General features: G+C 39.1%; 1 protein-coding gene across 1 annotated transcript in view; it reads left to right on the forward strand.

Moving 5' to 3' along the window:
- The window catches only part of LOC113138316 (GDNF family receptor alpha-2-like), a 43,778-nt gene extending 35,391 nt beyond the window's left edge, over positions 1-8,387 (forward strand). Inside the window, exons 7-8 of the mRNA XM_026320629.2 lie at positions 1,918-2,048; positions 6,287-8,387. Of these exons, the coding sequence (XP_026176414.1) occupies positions 1,918-2,048; positions 6,287-6,418 (263 nt within the window). The 3' untranslated portion in view covers positions 6,419-8,387. The remainder of the gene's footprint in view (positions 1-1,917; positions 2,049-6,286) is intronic.
- Positions 8,388-21,142: the final 12,755 nt, after the last annotated feature.

Consider the following 21,142-nt stretch of genomic DNA (forward strand, 5'->3'; position numbering starts at 1 on the left):
TAGTGACTTGTCCAAGAAGAATCAAAGCTATAATTGCTGCTTTGCTGTTTCTACAGAGTAAAACATTTTCCTAGGTCAACAAACCAAGGCACATTGCAAATAAAAAACATGTGTGAGAAATCATTTACTATCCACACCCCTTTCCTCACTTTTCCTTCCAGGTTCAAGCAAAGGAACGGTACAACAAAAGAACATTTTTAGAATATGTGTCTGGCTAAAGTATGTGGGGAGGACAGCAGAAAACACTCAAGCAGAAATGATATTATATCAGAACTCTGATTCATTCCTTAGGTCCGTCTTCCTTCCTTCTTTTCCCTTATCTCTTACTCTCTCTGCTCCTGCAGGTATAGCAATGCAGGTGATGCCCTGGGGTTAAAGAAAAAAGTATCCAGCATCAATGAAAAATTGAAATTGCTATTAGAAATAAGCTTAATGACTCAATTGAACATTTGGGTGCAGTAAAACGTCCTGTGTTGGACCTCCAGCCAACTAGTTTGATTTATGACTTTATTCCCCCCCTCTTACTGCATCTGTAGAGGGATAACCAGTTTTAGCCGACTCTGACAAACAGATGTGTAACATCACACATCTCAGCAGTACTTCCCCTAAGTCTTCATTGTTAGCATTATAGTTGTTAGGCTTTACTGGTGAGCTCAGATTGTCTCCGTGCTTTTATTTTCCAGTAGCAGCCCAAACACCAGTGTTAAACAGAAACATGAAGGCTACATTGCCATGTGTTGCTTATGCAGGTGTATGTGTTTTGCTGTGCAGAATATACACTTGTTTGTTGTCCAACACTGTGTAGGTGGACAGAGATTGTCAGGCAAATCTGTATGCCCTGGCATTTGGAGTACTAAAGACTATTACTGTGTGTGTGTGTGTGCGTGTGTTTGTCTGTCTTTGTCTGTGTCTGTCTGTCTGCCCAATTTATACATGTGTGTTCCACAGGTATTCTATTTGTCCTTTGTATGGGGATATGCCTCCTTTGTTTGGGAATGTTTTGAATTTGATCAGTCACATAAATCTATTCAAAGTCATCGCTGCATGCTGACCTTATAATAGAGGTGGTTGCCAAGCAATTACATGCCTTGCCTTCTCTCTGGCTGAACGAAGAGAAACAAGCCTTGTGTTTTAATCCGATGAGCAGTGTAAAGGTACTCAGCATCAATTTTATCACATCTGGCTGAAAAGCTGACTGAACTGGGACTTAAATTTTTACAGAGTCACACGTGCATTTAGACACAAAAGTGCACACATGCATATGATGCATCTGCAGGCTGATACACAAGCACTTGTATGGATACACAGTCAACTGTCCTTTTTTTATTTTTAAGACTCCATTTGTAAGTGTACAACTCTCGGCAAACAAATGGGGGTTCATTAGCTCAAGTGTAGACAGTATGACTCTACCTGGTTAGCTTTATGCACTTTGAGAACGACTGTTGCAACATAAGGAGCTTTTGTAATCAGTTGAGGACATGAACGAGAGTTGTTTATATTAGATATTTACTGCGTCTTCATAGCAATCACCATAGAAAAATAATTCCTGGCTAAATTGATAGCATAAATATGTTATTACATTCAAAAGGAAAACATAGCCTAAAATATTAAACAAAAAGCAATAGTGGTATATAGTAAAAAAGCCAAGTGTCCCCCCTAGTGACAGATTTTATGAAGAAATCGCTGATTGCTGTTTTTGATTAGTTTGGCACATAACTCTCAAGCTTACTTATGAAGTTAAAAAGACTGGCTCCCCATAGTCTTTTTACTTTCCTCAATCCCCCTTTGCACTTACTCATTGCTTGCCAAAGATTGGGCGGGGGACCAAGAAGTTGACTTAAAGCTGTCTGTCTGCTAGCTGGCTTCTTGCTGAGATGGCAGTCAAAAACAAATGACTCTCTGTCTCTGTTCCTGCAGGAAATGCTATTCAGGCCTTTGGTTATGGGATAGACAACGTGCAGAAAAAAAATATTTCTGTCCCAGCCCCTTCATCGATGACAACAATGAGGTCAGATTTGTCCTCAGAACCTACCTTCACCATGCCCAAGGTAAGAGGTTTGGCACTAATTGTTGCATTGCATGGAATATTACAAATGGTGTATGAATGTGAATGCGAAATGCACCCCATTATTTCCTGCCTGCTTATCAATCAAGTAAGCCATTTAAATGAAGGGTGTTGATGCTAAAGTCCTTCATATTGTTTATGGGTCACCTCATTGTGTTAAACAGATATGATTTGTTGCAGCACAGATGTATCCACTCCTTATCAGCAGCTTTCAGCAACCTCTATGTGGTCTGTTGTTGAGATGGACCTGTTAGAAGAAGAACTCCTCGAATCTGTTTCCATTAAAGGAAGATTTTTGTACGATGGAAAAGTCGTAAGGCTCAATGCACCGTTCACGTCACGTTCGATCTCTGCGCTTCTCTTTGCTTGTTAATGCAATTGGTACATCAGAGCAGGCGTTTCATGATAAGACAGTTTATGCTACACCCAAGATGATGACATTTACTTGAAATATTATATTTCTCTCTCTCACACAATATAACAGTGAAAGAAAGGAGAGGTGGGGGTTTTAATCTGGATTAGAGGTTCAAAAATACTGGCCCGGAGCCTGTTCTCTGCCGTACGCTGTCTGCTCTACAGCCTTCAACTCAGCTATAACTGGGTTCACCGTCTGGAGGAGAAACTCTTTGCTCTACTGTAAGGAATGCACATGTGCTTGTCCTTTAATAAAATAGTACTTCATTTCTCTTCAAATAAAACACAAAACTGACAGAACCATATTGTCTCCCCCTCCCCGTCTCACTTGAACTGAACAGAAATATTTCACTCTGCACTTTGGTCCAAGGAGAGGTTTTTCTTTTCCTTTTTTTTTTTTTTGGTGTTGGCGTTGATTAGTTTTCACAATGAAATATTGTTCTGTTTTACAGATGTGTTTTAGATGTGCCATGCAACCTTCTGGTGTAAGACTAATGACGTTTTTCACCTTTGCAGGAGGCCAGTTCCCAAGCTTGGCTGAATTAGACACTGTATTTTGCTAAATCATCTGCTGCTCCTGTTACTGTTGATGTTTTTGTTAATGTCATTTTCCACTGGCAATCAATGATATACACAAAATCCAAATGTTTATAAATGTAAATTTGTTTGCTGAATGAATGACTCACATTAAGACATCAATTTTGAGCAGTTCCAGGGACTTTCACAGGCATTAAATGGTCACACAGTTCCCGAGTCATCGACTATTGTCCTTTACGCAAAAAAAAAAAAGAAAACTCATTGTTCTGAAGTCCGAAAATGAAAACCTCAAAAATGTTGCAAAGAGGAGAATTAATGAATAAGCACCACTGATAACAATAGCAGTGTGTGTGTGTTTGGAAAAGGTGTGAGGTGGATGGTGGAATTGCTTTCTCCAGAGATCATGTGTGTATGTCAGTATTAATGTACCGCTCTGTGCCTGTCTCACTGCAGCATGGTGTTTAATTTATTGTAAAAATGGTAATTAGGAAACAATAAGACGTGTGATTACTCAAGCAGGAGGTTTATAATTAGAGAGGGAGCTGGTAGGGACATTTTGGGCGGCCCTGTGTTCTCAAACAACTATGCTTGGCAATTAAAACTTGTCAAACTTCCATGGCAGATAAATTTGGGGAGTGTTGTTATGCTATGAGTCTTCTTGGCAGAAGACTGACTGTCCAAGGCTATAAATCTCACGCTGTCTAGCGTAGACCTCATTGTAACACACAAAAATGCAGGCACACACATGTACAAATAGTGTGGGTAGCAGAATACATTTGTGTTTGTGATGGATGAATGGACGCCAAACATCCATGACATCAAAGGATAATCTATAACGTGAAGACCTGTTTAAAAAAAAGTGAGTAGAGGAGAATCTGTATTCTGTGACTAAGCCTCTTCACGTCAGGCATACCACTCTCATATAGGCTATAGAGTATTTTCAGCTAATTTTGATGCATGTTTATTCAAAATGTCACTGCCAGCGGTTTTGGGCTTCATCCCTTTCTCAGTGAGTAAACATGTGGGCTGAAGCCTGGTCTTTAAGGACTGTAAGTCAGAGGGGTAGCCATCAGGGGTCCTGCTTTGTTTATATGGTGAATTGCTTTCCCCATGTACTAATGTGTTGCGGTAAGTTTGATGAAAGAAACTGTAAACTCCTTTGCTATATTCCCAGGGTCAGTGTGGGTCTCGCAGATAAGATGGATTCTGTCTGTCTTATAATTGTAACCTAATTTACATTTTAATGCTCTCATTTAACAGATTCTTTAGCAAGTAATCGTTTAAATTGAACTGTTCAGTTTTATTGCATTTAGAGTTCATTTTACAATATAATATAAAACAACTTGTGTACATAAAAATCCCTGTATAGTCCCGTAACCACTGGGAAGTTGAGGCTGCCTGTGTTCCCATGTAACACTGTCATGTGTTGATTTTCAGCTCAATTGAATGGAATTGATTGTGGACAGAAACTACGTAACTCAGGGTTACTCAATAACTAGCCGTGGGAAATGCAGCCCTATTGTACTGTAAATCTGACAACGTGCTGATCAATAATGAAAACACACGCTCTCTACATGTATAGCTTTGTTTTTTTTCAGTGAAGAGTGTGTTACGTTCTTGTCAACAGTAAATAACTTAAATCCACGTGAACGGTCTCTTTCCCGTCTCCTCCTCTGTGCATGTGATAAAGTGTGAGTAAATGAGTGCATGTTGTGTCGTTGTCTGTATTCTGTCACAGTAATGAATGCACATGCCTGTGTTTGTGGGTTTTTTTTTTTTTTTTGCCATTTGTTTATTTGTATGCGTACCTTCTCACCCAAGCCTGAGAGCATGTGTGGATATTGGCTGCAGCCAGAGATCTGGACTCATGTCAACAGGCTGCTGCCACACATCACTGCCCCTGCTAATTAATTGGCTTTTAGTTGCGGATGTGTTTGGTGCATTGTCATAGCTGTCTTTTCTCTCTTTTTTTTTTTTTTGGCAACTGTCACTTAACCATTTATTTGCAGAGAGTAGAGTGTGAATGCTGAAGTTTTTTGGACGTCCCACCTTTCTCTTACTCACTCTCCCGTCTTCCTTCCATAGGAAAAAAAATACACCTGTCTTGTTAATATAATTCAACACACACTCCTTATTTCATTATTTATTTTCTCATTTATGTTGTGGCCTTGTTCTGTTGGAAGATGGGCTGCTTGTAGATAACATCGGAGTAGATGTTTTTTTTTTTTTTTCTGTGGGAAATAGACCAAAGTGCAATCTCTGCAAAGGTTGCATTGGTGAAAATAAGGTGAGGGGGTGGAGGAGAACGATGAGGGGAAGAAAATGTTTCATGTTCCTTATGATGTGCTTCTGTATAACTGTACTGGACTGAAAATGGTGTCTCTGCAAATTGAGTGAGACTACTTTCACTTGGAGGCAAATGGTTATGCTTAGTGTTACAAGAATCCGAGAAAATTGAAAAAGTATTCAAAATGCTAACAATTTTATGGAAAAGCACATAATAAGGCCATTGTAGTGTGGATATAGCAGTGCAACTCTGGAGGCCATGGAGTTTCATATCTGGAATGATGCATTCTTTATCCATAATGCAAGCAGTGTGGTAAACGGCATGGATTTCTTTCAGTTTCCACACTGTATATATGTTTGCTCTCTCTTGTGCATAAGAGCAAACACCATAGTGTTCTTATTGTGTGCAGTAAAACCATATACAGAGTGTCTCGTAACAGTTTTGTTCAGCATCTATTTGCTGTAATTCATGCCTTATGAAATATTGACAGAAATCCACAGACGCTGCTGGCTTCTGTAGTGTATGTTTTCCTTCGTAGCCTGTTTTTCTTGTAAATAAAGTCTGTAATGATAGCTTTAAAAACTGTTTACAGACTAGTTGGCACAACCTAAAAGAGTGTTATAAAAAAAAATGCTCACAAGAAGCATTCCTTTGTTGCCAACTTGTTTAAGAAGCATAGAGTATTCTAAGCAGCAGGGGCTTCAAATATACTTCGCATGTCAAAACATTTGGTGGATCAAACACTTAATGTTTGTGCCAAAGTGGGTTTGCCATCGATACATGTAATTTCTCACTCTTACTCTGACTTTCATGCCTCATGTTTTTTCTTCTTCTCTTCAGCTCTGACCCTGTCCTGTCTCACCTCTCCTGTCTCCTCCTCCTCTCCCTCTTCAAATGCCAGAACAGGGAAGTGTTGTGAGTGTCTGAGTCATGCCTAACCTTTACACATCTCTCTCCCTCTGTGTGTCCCCCTATCTGGACAGTATAATGAACCAATGGGACGTGGCCTGGACAACACCCTGCAAGGGGATCACTCTGGCTCTGTGTGTGCCAGTGTCTGGGCTCTGCTTCTCGGCCTGGTTTTGGCTCTGGCCCTGGCCCAGCATGTCTTATAGAAGCACCAGGAAGAGAAAAAAGAGGTCATCCACCCACAGGCTGAACCCAAAAGCAGAAGGTGTTATTTCTAAGACTGATATTAAGAAGGCTGATTCTCTGGGCAGTTGACATAAATGGCATTTATGAAAGAGGGAAAAAGAAGGAGAGAGGTGGAAAATCTTGAATTTTTACAACTGTGAATTTGTTGTTCATTTGATGTATTGTTTGCGTGGACCACTAATGTAATGGCTTTTAGAGGAACCCTTGTTAGGAGAGAGTATGAAGGCCATTCATTGGGAATGACTCTCCCTCTGACTGAGACACAAAAATCCTGGAGGACTGAAGCTGATCATGTCAAAGACTCCTGCACTTTTCTCACAAAGGAGGGAGAGAGGGAATGAACAACATAATTAAAAGAAGACAGGATTGACAGAAAAGAAATTGTTGCAGAGAGGAAAGCAATGAGTATGAGGTAAATGGGGTAGGGTGAGAGCGAAAAGAGAAAGAAAGACATATTTCTGCTATCAGTCACTTTTTTTTTCTTTTTTTTTTTTTGTCTTGAATTGGTTCCTGACTTAATCTTCTCTTGGATGAACAGATCGCAAATTTAGGGCCGGAGTGGGGGATGATTACATTCTGTCTCTTCAGCACTCATGTAAACTCTAAACTGTAAAGCCTACTCAGTGTTCTAAGTGTTGGTATAGTATCTGTGACCATAATCAATCTACTGTATGACTCTTTCATTTGGGTGCTACAGTATACTTTTTCAGCTGGAGGGGAAAAGAACTAAAGACGGCGACATTAACACTTAATGTTTTTTTTGGTCATTTGAGATGTTGTTGTTGATGACCGTGGGTGTTCCCAGTACATCCACCTGCACATGTGTATATTTTTGTCTATATATAAACAGTTTTCTTTCAATCAGCCTAATGATATCTGCAGTACCTTGAATGGACGTCACCGTATGCTAAGACGGTTCTGTATTGAGTGTTGATACTGACTGAAGGCCTTCATTATCTGCGTTTATATTTGTCTATAAAAGATTGATCACAGAATGTATAGAGGGATGAGATTAAACAACCTCAAACTGCTTGGAAAGCCATAACCTGTGTTTGTGTATCATCATGCTGTGTTGACTGAGTGTGTGCGGACAGTTATTAAAATGCAATATGTGTGCATCTATGTTTACATGCAGGAGAAAAGTAGCTTATAAGGAGCAGTTTAAATTGCCGGTGTGGGAGTTCGTATGCCCCCTCAGAGAGAAGGGTTTATGATGCATACTGTAATTAACTGGTTGGATTTTGAGAGTAAGGACAGCAACCAGTTTTTGAGAGTGCTTGTGCGTATTGAACGCCTCAGCTGTTTTAAAGATCCCATGTTGTAGGAATACAAAAATGTCTTAGATTCACAGACGTATATGAAGATATCTATTTATTGAAAAATACTGTACCTTGTTCAAAAAAATATGATCCTGTCTTTACAAAAAGGTGCATTTTTGTCCAGGGGTTGTATAAAGCTGCCTGCGAAACAATACTGATGTGAAAAAGCAGTTAAGTAAGATAATGATATTACATTTTGGGAAATATGGTTATTCCTTGTTTGATGAGAAGACTGGTACTACTCTCATGTGTACATTAAATGTGAAACTACTGTCAGCAGTTAGCTTTGCTTAGGATGGAGACGGTCAACAGTGAGAATCTGCCTACCAGGACCAAAATGTCACTTGTTTATTCTGTATCAAATATTTATTTGCTGTGATTTTGAAAGGTGATATATACCATCAGATTTACTGTAGCTTTGACAAGAGCCCCTGTTTTCTGTCTTTGATCTACATTAAACTAACTGGCTGCTGGCAGTAGTGTCATTGTTACCATGTGCGCATCTTCTCATCTAGCTCTTAACACAAAAACAAATAAGTCTATCTCCCAAAATGTCAAACTATACCTTTAAATTAATCTTGGATTTTTCAGTTTCATTGTTTTAACTAACTGTGGGCATAAGTTGACGGAATCTTTTTTTTTTTTTTTTCAGACTCAGACGTCTGTATGTAGATTGAAAATTGTGTCTATACTGTTCCCTTAGTGTCACTCTACTCTGACTAATACAGAACAAAATGCAGCCCTTTTATGGTTCTTCTTTACAAAGTTCAACTGAAGTTAACATGAGGCTTTAGCTGTCAGAATCACTTAAATCAAGTAGACATCCAAAGTTATACCCTCAATATGTTATTTATTCCTCCTCTGCAAACAATTAAATAAATACAGTCACAACACAAAGATACACAAAGGGAATTTCATTTTCCCAAGTCTCTGTCCCTGTGTTGGAGCTGCACTAGAGAGAAAGATCTCTTCACAGCCAGCGGGAACAGCAACCAATAGCCTATTCAAAGTACATAAGGGCATGTGACTGTCATATTAAAAAACTTAACCTATTGTGAAAAAAAAAAAATACTCAACCCTTTGAATAGGAAACTATTCCACATATTTCACTATTTTGAACCAGAGGAAATGGCAACTCCAGCAAATCACTGAGAGAACTTCAAAGTCATTCAGTGTACCTGATACAATTCACCATTCAACCCAATCACATGTATTTTGCAAAACATCGAAGAGTTTTATATTTAATCTGCATTATGATGTATTTGCAAACCTGAACAGACAGCCTGAATCATATTGGACTTTTATTTTAGTCGGTATATCAATGTATTTATAGACTAAGAATAATATTTCACCACTGAAATACCGCTTCTCCATCCAAACCTATATGCTGACAAATTGTATTGGGATGTTTGCACATGAAAGATATATTTTTGAATATATATGCATACATATTTTTTTTCCCTTGCCGTAAATGGGTCCTGACTGTTACCTCACAATCAGTATTTCCACAGAAATGTTTATGTCCTCGGGCAGAATGATATAGCACAGAGTTGTGCCACATAAATGCATGCTACTGAACCAAACAGCTTTATGTTACTAGGTTTACAGCCTGTCACAGGAACAGATGTAAAATTAAAGCCTGCTGACTATGTTATTGTTAACCGTTGTTGAACCATATACACTGTGGCTACATCTTGCAGAAATTACAGTGATTTCCTAAATTGATGAGTTTACTGCTCCAGACCTCTGAGAATATAAAATGTCAAACACTTCAGTATTGTCCATCCATCCATTTTCTATACCTGCTTATTCCTTAACCAGGGTCAAAAGGATCTGCTGGAGCCTGTCCCAGCTCTCTTTGGGTGAAAGGCAGGGGTACACCCTGGACAGGTCTCCAGTCCATCACAGGGCCACATAGAGACAAACAACCTCACACACTCACACTCACTCCTATGGGCAATTTAGAGTCACCAAACAACCTGACATACATGTTTTTGGACTGTGGGAGGAAACCAGAGTACCTGGAGAAAACCCACACAAGCACAGGGAGAACATGCAAACTCCACACAGAAACCCAGGACCTTCTTGCTGTGAGGCAACAGTGCTAACCACTCATCCACCGTGCTGCCCTTCAGTATTGTATTTATGCTTTTTCATAGTGAGTTCCATATCCATTTCAACAGTTACACTTTGCTACTTTGGCGCCATCTTTTTTTCGATGATGATTCTATGAGGTAGGAAGCACATGAGCAGTTTTATTTAAGAGGTTTTTTTTTTTTTTTTGCAGTCACATATTTGTAACAACGATCAACATTTCAAACTACCAAATTATTATAAGCTAACATTATACAGATTAGATTCATTATTTGTGCTTGCTGTCAATTTTACAACCCATCTATATGTCAAGCACCTGCGGTCCTTTAAATTATAGTGTACCTCTGTGAATGTTTAGACCTAAATTACACTCAATTGATGGTTTAGAAATATGATTATATAAGGAAAAATCACAAAATTAGTCTGGTGTGGAAAACAGTTCAATTTAAACTATCTAATAGTCTAAATCATATCTACAATATCAACAGTAAATGTCATGCTCAGTGTCCGACAATCAAAAAGCTAGAGTTTCTTATCTTACGTTAACATTAAACAATTTCAGAGGGGGGAATCCATCAGAGATGAAGCAGGCCTGTCAATTTCCCAGCAACAATAGCCTCAGAAGTCCATAATGTAATACAGCCATAATGTAGTGCAGACACAACCCAGTACCTTTTTTTTTTTTCCCCAGCACAGACATGATCCCTTTTTTTTTAGCTTGGAAACCTCGTTACTTTTACATTGTCCTATTAAATTATGTTATGCTTGAACTTATTATGGAAAGGTGTTTGTCCAATTTGCCAGTTTAGACCATCTTCTACCTGCAGTCATGTATATTTCTATGTATTTTACATTGTAGTTGAATAATTTAGAGCTCAGTACAGCAGGATTATTACTGGTAGAAGGTCAAATGAAAACAGACTGTAGCATTTGTACCTGGATGCTAACAAAAATCTGGTGATGTTTCTGGGTTAGGCACTGTGAGAAGTAACTGACTGACACATCAGGTTCAACACTTCTGACAACACAAAATGTTTTTTTCACGCTACGTGTGGAACTAAGCAGAGTTGCTCATGCCATAGCATGCCATAAATGTTCATCAAAGCATTTACCTGTTAGCAGTATGTACTGTTCCATAAATGGAACATGAAAGTGAACTTCTGCCCTAATCACTTAGATTTTACAATGCCCTCAATCAGAAAATTTACAGCTAAAAACTCTCTGGGCTTCCTGTGTAAGCAGCTGTCACCAGAACAATGCTGTCTATACATCTTTACCTATTAATCAAACTTTGATTTGGTCAGTTTGTTGCTTACTTTTCAGAAAAACTGATGACGCATTGTGAGTGATTATAGAGTCAGCTTCTCATAAAGGCGATCAAAACTGGCAGATAAATTAAAGGTTCTGACATGTGGAAAATGCAAATAAACTTATCAAAATTCAAACCTCCCCTCCCCTCATAGCTCCCCTCGCTGGAGTGGGTCTGGGTTTGGGGTGAAAAATGCAGCACATCAGCAGTTCTCAAAAGAATGTATATGCAAGAGACCTAGACAGCGCACAGCACAATTTAGAAATGTATCAGGGAGTTTATATGCCAGATATTACTGTACGTACAGGAGCGCAGCAGAGGGACAGCTTGAAAACAGGCAGAATAAAGTGCTTTTATGAAAGGGGTTGGGGGTGTGGGGGGGAGTGAACTGTGGCAGCTGGGTTTGGATGCTAGATGTAATGCCAAAATGATATGCTTATTTGTCTGCATGAGCATAATTTAAGCTTTTGACACAGAATGCGTAGGACATGGGTCTGTGTGTGTAGAACAAAGTGCTCAGCTGCACAACTTTAAAGCACAAACCAGCAGCAGAATAGTGGGCGCTGCTTTTGTCTCTGTCCTTGCATTGCTCTGTTTAAACACTGTGTTTGTTAACGCCTGTCTCTGTGCCTGAATGCATCTGTACACAAACAACTGTGTACATGTGGGTATGACTGGGAAGGAGTAAAAAGTCTTGAAGACGGGAAATGTGCTAGGAGAGCATTTTTCATTCTTTCCTCTTTTTTGGGGGGAAAGAAGTCCTTGTGGAGTCCAGTTTGTTTCTTGTCTTTACAGGCGAAGAGGAGAAGCGGAGGCGGCAGGTAGCGGAAGGTTTTTGGGGGCATGGGAACAAGAAAGCGGCAGGTAGCTGCACATTTCACAGTTGATTAATGAGTCAGTGGAATGATGTCTCTTATCAACACTCTGCACATGGCGGAGGAAGAAGAAAGGTTTACTGAGGCTAGGAATGCTCCAATCACAAACGGCTCCCATTGCCATCCCATCATTCCTTTCTGTGTTCACCGACCTGCTTTTGTGTGGCTCTCTTCTTCTCTTCTCCACAGCAATTTGTAGCTGATGCAATTGGACCCTTTACTCTGGGAAAGTGCCAATGAGTTTCATCTGTTAAATATGTGATACATCTACCGCTGTGGAGTTCACAGTATGTATCATGATCTTTGTTCAGAGATTACCTCAGGAAATGATGTAAAAGCTTGTAATGAGTTGTTAATGTGGCTTATGTCATCATGCAAGAGAAAAGTACATTACATTAGTTCTAACAGCTGAAAAACATCCCCAAGTAAAATATTTGGTAATAGATACAGATGTGCTTGAAAATATATCACTTTCACGCTTGACAGAACTGGATGTTTGATATAAACCCCTGTTGATCAACTTGCATATGTAGCCTTGATGTGTTGATTCGTGATAAATATGTATGGTATGCACTAATGGCTCTCAGAACCACTGCAATATGAGCTGAGGATGATAGGATGATAGTTCTTTCGATGCCTGGGCAGAAAAAAACCAGCCACAGCATGTATCCTCAGCTCTGTAATGCACTATGAATATAATCGCAGGGGGGGAAAAAATGAGAAACAAAAGCGCAGCAGACAAGTAAATTCTGAGTAGTGGAGTGTTCACGTTGTGTGTAGTATATATCCCTGTGAGATTAAATATTACTTTAATGCGGGCAAAAAAAAAAAAAAGAAAAAGAAAAAAAAGGTTCAGATGGTTTTTGTCACAAGCAGTAAGCTAAGTTATTTTTCTGTGCTTTCACTGGTTCCACTAATGGTGTTAATATTTTACTATGATGTGAGGAATCCTTTCTGGCTGATCGATTTGCAGTACAATAATAATGGCAGTTGTATGGTATTAAAATGATTAGAGACTGATGCAACACTAGTGAGTCTGGCTTTCTCTGAATGGACTGTGCCTATTGCTGATAAGAGGACAGGCCTGCCTTAGATAAAGATGAGAAGCTAGAGAAGGAAAACAGAAGAAAGATTCACATCGTAGAGATATGGTAAGATACCACTTTCCTTTTTTGAATTTTGCAACCATTTGTTAATGCAACATAGGATCACTCTTGCTGGAATCACTTTGTGATTCTAGCTGGTAGCACAGGTGTTTTTAAATGACAAAATCTTGTTTTAGAACATTTTGCATGTCTTGTACGATTTTAATATGCTCCTTCATTACCTTTATTTTTGAAATATACTTTAAATTAAACAAAGGTTGATCAAACCAGTGCCCAAGTGGTAGCAGTTCCAGATGGAGGTAATTGAAAAATGTGAACTTCAATACCCAGAACTAATACAAACCAAGCTGTGGCTGTACACAAATATTTCTGCTTCTCCACTGAAACTTCATATAAGCCTAAAAATGTAATCTGTTTTTTCTCATGTCATTCGTGAGAAACACTTTAATAAAGTCTTAAAAATAGTGTCTAGCAGAGGTCATTCATGATATAATAACAAAAGCATAATACAATCAAAAGCATCTATTCAGTCTGGATCTGAGGGTCAGTCACTCAAATGCCCATGTTCGGTGAAGGCCTAATAATTCCTCTAAAGTAAGTACTTTTCAGTAAGAGCAAAGAAAGCACACCTGCAATCCTTCAGCTATTTCAGTGTGTAAAAGCAAATGTCTGCTGTGTTTGAAAACATAAAATGGTTTGATAAATTGTAAGAGTTCTTCAGACATTTCTAATACTTCATCAGATTGTTAAAACAAAAACTGAAGTGCGATGACGACTCCGGCAGACACTGATTTCCTTTCTGTCTGTTCAGCTTATGGCTTTGTTTAGCTTTCATTAGACCTTTGTACACATGAGGTCACGTAGTTCTAATGGACTTCAGTGTTATGTTATCACAGTTTATTATTGGGTTTCAGCAAACCCTATAAAAAATGACTCAGTTATTTGTCAGTGTTGCCCTTGAATAACAAAGCCATACTAGTTTTATGAAAGAAAATGTATGATGTGTATAATGTATATAGATTTATATATATTTATTGGTAAAGAACCAGCATATGCTACATTGTATTTTATGCTTTGATATGAAAAATGAGACAAAAACATTATTTTAAATAACAAACAGAGGCATACTTTTTTTGATTAAATTATGTTGTTCTTGTAAGCAGTGTTACTTATGAGACGCTCTGTGACATGGGAGAGACAGAGAGAGAGATTGTAATTGGGAATCAAAACAAGGGCCATATTTTTTTTTTTTTTAAACAAACATCATTGTTGTCTGGTGAGGAGTGTGGACAGTGGTATAAAACAAGACCACTTGAGATGTAATTCCTTGCTCCATTGAAGGAGGACTGGACATTTCTATTATCAAGAGAACAAAAGTAAAGGTGAAGAAAAAAGAGGGACAGAGAGAATGAAAGAGAGGCATCAGCGAGAGAGCGCAGGAAGGAGGGAGCAGAGGACTCAGGCTAGTGGAACTGTGAAACAATTCGATACAGATTCTGCCATGACTGTACCACTTTGACTACGTCATGCTCACAACTCAGCCTCTCACATGTACAGTAGTTATTGATGGAGCCGTCATATCCAGGCTGAACATCTGTAATGAAATTCCACTTCTCTTATTGAATTTGGCGATGGGATCTCTGTTTCTCTCACAGCTGTAGTCAGGCCTTTATTGCACGGCCACAGCCATCCTGTGAAGGGCACGTATACACACACACACACACACACACAATACACACAATACACAGCACTGTATGGAGTCCTGTGTGAAGGGATTATATTACTGCTCACCGCTGTAGCTTCTGTTTACCCTCTGTGGATTGGTCTGTCAGCAGTGCATTTTTACTGTATTTTCATACAGTTTTTTTTTTTTATGTCAGAAGGAGCTTGGCAATTGAATCAGAAGTTTAATTTTGTTTGCACTTCCTGAAAATGTATTATTCTTGCAAAAGGAGAAAGGCAGAATGCAAACATAATGAACACGAACTCCTAAAGAAAAAGGCAGAAGGAAAAACTAGAATCAGAGTTGGTATCAGCACTGCCTGCAGACAGCATGCAACAATAGGTTGGTGGGAGAAGGGACATTATGAGGAAAGAGCAGGAAAGTAGCCTAATCGAAAAGAACACAGTAAATAATATAGAAGATATGGCATAATGCAAAAAAATCCATGAATAATTTATTAGGACTATACTTGAATGGAATCTAAATATTACAGTAGATCCAGGTCCATGAAAAGCTATGGGAGGAGCTTTCATCCAAATGTCCAAAAGGAAGAAAATAAACTAAAGAAATAAACTAAAGGCAAGAAAGAGGGGCTGCACTAACCAGCGGAAGGAGGCAGCATATAAAATTCACATGACAGGTCTGGTTATCTTGAATGCAAATGCTGGCTCTGTGTTTGCTGGAGTGACACATTGGTTCTTTTATTGATAAATAGAGGGCTGCTATGGTATAATGCTACCAATATACTTTGGACGGACCCGGGTAAAGGACCCACTCTTAAGGCACAGATGATGACAGACTGTTTAGACTGGCTCTCATTACTCTTGCACCTCCCGGCCCAACGCGTTTACATGTTTATAGTGAAAGATTCATTATTCCTGCTGTCTGCGGTGATTTAAAATAGTATGGGTGGATTTTTGGATTACAGGAGCTCTCAAAAAATAAGCATTGGTTTTTCTCACCGCTGGAATATTTGAATTTATAGTTGATAACCCATCAAGACACCTCTTGCAGATAAACCTAAACAACAGTAATACACAATTTCTGTCAATTTTAGTCTTTTGCAATTTGCTTTTTTAAATGTTTGACTACATGATAAAGTAGATAAAGGTAAATAGAAAGAATTGTTAGACATGCAGCAGCCCTGGTGAAGCTCTAGTCATCATGTTGTCTGCACTCTTTAGTTGATAGAACTGTATCTTGGGCGAGCATCATAGCATTTCTACCTATTCTTCATCTTATGTCACAGCTTTTAAATTTCAATCATCAGACGTCAGGTGTGAAAATACATTATGCAAATACAATTGATATTCTGAATAGGCCAGAATTGTGCATTCTCTCTGTGCACATGCACACACTGCTCACAACCACAAAATAATGTCTTCCAGACTTGTAAACATATTTAAATGAATTGTGCATATTCAGGATTTTGAAGGCCAACCTCAGGAAGACATCACTTTTATAGAGTAAAACAAAAGCACAGCAAGTAGTCCAGCAGGATGAGTGTTCAGAGAGAGAGAGAGGGAAAGAGAGAGAGAGAGAAAAAAAAACGATTTTCATTAAAAATCACTCAGCTCATGCATATCTTAAAGGAGATTCGCAATTCATTACATTTCTTTCCCCCGCTTCTTTCTCTCTGATGAGCAAGTGCTTCCTATCGCTGTAGGTGCTGCAGGACTGCACAACAACTTGCTACCCCTTGGCCAATTAGAAAATTACTCAGCTTATGAAATACTGTACAGTAGCGCTTCATCAATTACTGTAAAACATAGTATTTTGCTGCTCCAGCAAATCTGCCACAACTGTGACGGTGCTCTTATTTATTTCCTGGTGTTAATAGTAATATCAAAACCAACTGCAAATAATATTAATGAATTATAAATATTTAAGTGTGTTTAACAACCAACAAGCGGTTTGTGGTGGTGTTTGGGTGTGTGTATGGAGGGGGGGACATGTTCTGGTGATCACTCAGCACAACATGTCAACATATCAAACAATATTGATAAAAATGCATTATGATAACGAGCATTACTTTTGTCTGTATCAGCAGGTAATAAATTAAAACCTCTCGTGATGCAGTGTGTCAACTTAGCATTTATACACTTGAAGAAAAAATGAGGGGGAGGCAGAAAAAAGAGAAACACCTTAATGTGTGATTTGCAGTCCAGCTAAAAACACAGTAGACTTATATTTAGATCAAAAATTACAGTGGAAGTATGGACAAAGATTTACAAAGTGGAAAAGTCTCAGTAAAAGTGAAAATCATACAGAGTTTAGTGCTATTGTAGAGAGCAGCTCTGGGAATAGCAGTGACATCACAAGTTTTACGTAAGGATGTGTTGAAGCTTGTATTTTTAGGACTTTGCCCAGGGCTGTTGTACTACCCTGAGTCTATGTATGTTATGTATTGAGGCATAGAGAGATTGGGGAACAGAGAACAAGAAGGAGGATGAAGAAGGAAGAGACACAAAGAAGGCCAGAAGGTGGGAGGGATGCAAGGGAATTCAGGGAAGAAGAGGTGCTGTTGAACCGCCCCACCTCCCACCCCCACCCCCACCTCTCAGTGTCCCTGTCTCTGCCCCGTTTAGAGGTGAGCTCCAGGTTTGTATTCTGAACAAGCATATTGGCTGGAGAACTGCAACCCACAACCAACTATCCCTGACCCCATGGGGCCTCCTGCAGCTGTAGATGGACATGCTGAACAAATCCAGTGTCAGGTCGAAATACCTCTTCTTACAACTAGCATCAAGCAGGACTGTGATAAAAAAAAAGAGATTGAGGAGGGGGGAGTGCAGAGAGGAATGGTGTAGGAAGACAAGTGGATTGTGAGTTGGGAAATGGTGGAAAAGTGAAAGGTGGGCGATGTTTTAGAGATAGTAATGAGAAGGGGGAAGCCTATATACACTGTGGAGATGTGTGTGTGGTGTATGTACTGTACATGCAGATGTAATGGAGTATTGGAAAGGGGAAGCATAAGGGCGATAGACCGATAGAGAAAGGGGAGAAGATAGATAGATAGATAGAGAAAGGGGAGCAGAGACCAAGAAATAAAAAACTACGCAAAGTGAGAAATCACAAACCTGGTTTTAAATTTTTTTTTTTGTTTTTTACAAAGTCAGGTTTCTGTGATCTTTCTCCCACTACAGTAGCTTCTTGGTGAATACTGATAAGGGCTGCACTTTGTAGCTACAACTAACAATAAAGTTGTGAAGATGGAGCTAAATAGTAGCTCATGATTACTCCTTTCGCAGAAAAGTGCAGCCTGCTGGAAAGATGGATGGGTGGAGGGAAAGAATACCCTCAATAAAAAACATCCTCTACAAATCTTACATTAATATTTAACTGCAAACGGCAAGAAACCTCTGTTGCAAAAATGTTTCAGCTCATTAACTGGGCAGTGTTTAAAGAAACAGTCTGACATTTCAGGAAGTACATTTATTCAGTTTCTGACAGAGAATTAGATGAGAAAACCACCTTCATATCTGTTAGTTAAATATGACACTAACAGCTGGCAGCTCGGTTTAGCACAAAAACTCAAAAGAGGAGGAAACACCTAATCATCATTAAATAATCCACCCACCCCGAAACTTATCACTTGCCGTTTAGAAGTAAAAATATGTCATTTTATCCTTACCTTTTTTAATTTTGAATAAGTGAACACTGGGACCTGCTGGTGGAGAGATTTTGTAAGAGCCAGGATGCTCCTCCTGTTTTCAGTGCCTGTGCTAAAGGGTTCTGACTCTTACCTCATAATTAAGGGGCCGATCTGAGAGTGGTATCGATCTTCTCATCAAACTTTCCACAAGAAAGGGAATGAGCGTATTTCCCAAAATGTTGAACTATTCCTGTAAGCGAAAGAAGTACAACTGGGAAACTGGATTCATAATGAGATTGTGTGTATCTTGTGCAAATCCAGTATAGTATAAATGTAGTATAAATCTACATGCCCTCCCTGTGTCGCTGAAATGATGACTGTTCTGTCTTTTACAAAGACATCACTAGAGACTCCACAAGATGGAAAAAAAATTTTTAAAGTGATGTAGAGCTGGACAGAGAGAAAGAAGGTAAACATTTCATGGAAACAGTTGAGAGGAGGGGTGATTAATTGAGGAGGTCAAGTATGCTGAAAGAGAAGATGTCTGCTTGTTGATGCTTGCAGCTAATGGGAGAAGACAATAAGACAGTAATGGACAAACAGAGCTGATGATTTGTTCTCGTAGAAATGGTTCCTTTAAATGTTTCCTGTCAGCAGAAGTGCTGTTACGCTCATCTCTTTCTCTGGTTTTAAAGGAAGATTTTTGGCCAGACGGCAGCATTAAGACACCGTCTGTTTAACAGCAAAGCATTTTCACAGCTAATACCCTGCAGACTGCATCACCCAAGGCCATGCCATTCAAACCGTTTTCATATTCCTTGTTGGCCTTATGATCTAAAGGGCTCATTTAAGTGACTAAATATTCTTTAGAAAAGCGGGTAAATTTAAATATAATACAGACTGAAAGCATTGCAAAGGTATACTGTAGTGTTGGTAACTGTAGCATGGAGACTAACTGTTATGGTATAAACTGTATGTATGCATGATCAGATTGCAAAAATGTTGACAGAAATATCTTTTTTTGTATGTATCTTTAATCTTTAGGCAAACTGGGACATTCAGTCCACTGACACGGGAATAATGATGCATGTTTGGGAAAAGGATTGAAACTGTGAGGAGGTAAAGAGGGGGAAAAAATCCCAACATCCCACACAGTGACAGTGGCAGGTTTAGCGTGACAGAGCCTAAAATTTATTATGATATTTATTCTCACTCACTGTCTCTTCTCATTTTTCACTCTTGCTGCACCCACATCCTGCAAGTTTCAATAACAAGTGAGTATAGCTGAGTCTATACTCTATGTACTTATTTTAGAAATTATAGATCCAGACTTGCAGACTGTTTTAAGACTTGCAGAGCTATGGTTCCCAGCCCAGTCCCGCAGCAGCACTCGGGTCTAATGAGTTGAAACGAAGCGGAGACCAACTGCTGATGTTAGTGGCTGAGCATTAGCTTGAACCAGGCCCCATGCAGACCCACTTATCTGCAAATCACCTGTGTTCTGCAGACTATATGGCCAATTATACTGAGCTAAACCAGTACACCAAAAACAAATCAGAGCACAGTGTTGTCATCTGCTTATTCCTGACCCCAAGAGAATTCCCCTTATTTTATTTAACCTTTATTTGCTTATATGGGATAACTTTATTAGGATATAATGTATTTTTCAAGATCTTGTTACTTCCTCACTTGCCTGGCAGGGTCAGTCACCACTGCAGGGAATAGTGTGCAGAGTCCATGCTTGTGTGTATGCATGTGAAGCTGCTCCAAGTCATTAATAATGTTCTTTTGGTTTGATATGATTGAGTTTATTTGAGTTTACCACACAGAGCGGCTGGGTTTCAGTTCAGTCTCTAGAGTTTTTTCCAACAAGATATGATGAGGTCTACAGCAGAATAAAATAGTACGTGTTACCCAAGTTCATGGAGCATAGAAGGGAACTGAACTTCTCCCCTGGACTGTAGGACAAAACCACTTCTGAGAAAGGGTATCTTTAAAGTTTTGGAAGTCAGCCTTTTAGCCCTAACCGTTGCAGTGGAGTCCCCTCAAACATAAAGAAATTGACCACAGTATTGATGTTCCTGTAAGACTCAGAGATAACAGTGACATGACATTATGTTAAGTAATTTATCTTTTGACTTGGGATAAAATGACTGACAGTAGAAGGGTTTCTTTTATCAGAGTTGAGCAGCCTTCTTATTCATCATAATTATAAGTCAGTGCTGACAAATGGACTCTCAGAGAGTGTTTGATGTTGGACTTCGTGCTTTCTCACTAAAGAAGAGGCTATTTAACAGCCCCTTACCTCCACCCCCACAAAAAGTCGCCTTTGAAACAAATGAGAGTAATTACTGATATCACCTCAACAGTGAGTGTCACACTCCTGCAAAGCTTCAACTTTTATTTTCTTTCTATGTATGCGTCTGTTTGTCTGTATGCACCTGCATTCACTGGTGTGTACATATTTGTGTTTGTGTCCACTCTCCTGTTCTGCCTAGTGGTCCACTCAAATTACACACTCTATTATCTGGTCTCTCCAGCCAGCAAGCTCATTTGGAAATGAGATTTAAAACAGCAATAAATATAGAATTATGTGGAAAAAGGGACAAGAGAGAGATTTTAAAATTGTTTTGTCAGGAGTTGGTCCAAATCACAACTGGGCA

This window comes from Mastacembelus armatus, chromosome 9 (assembly GCF_900324485.2).
Source record: "Mastacembelus armatus chromosome 9, fMasArm1.2, whole genome shotgun sequence".
Taxonomy (NCBI): Eukaryota; Metazoa; Chordata; class Actinopteri; order Synbranchiformes; family Mastacembelidae; genus Mastacembelus; species Mastacembelus armatus.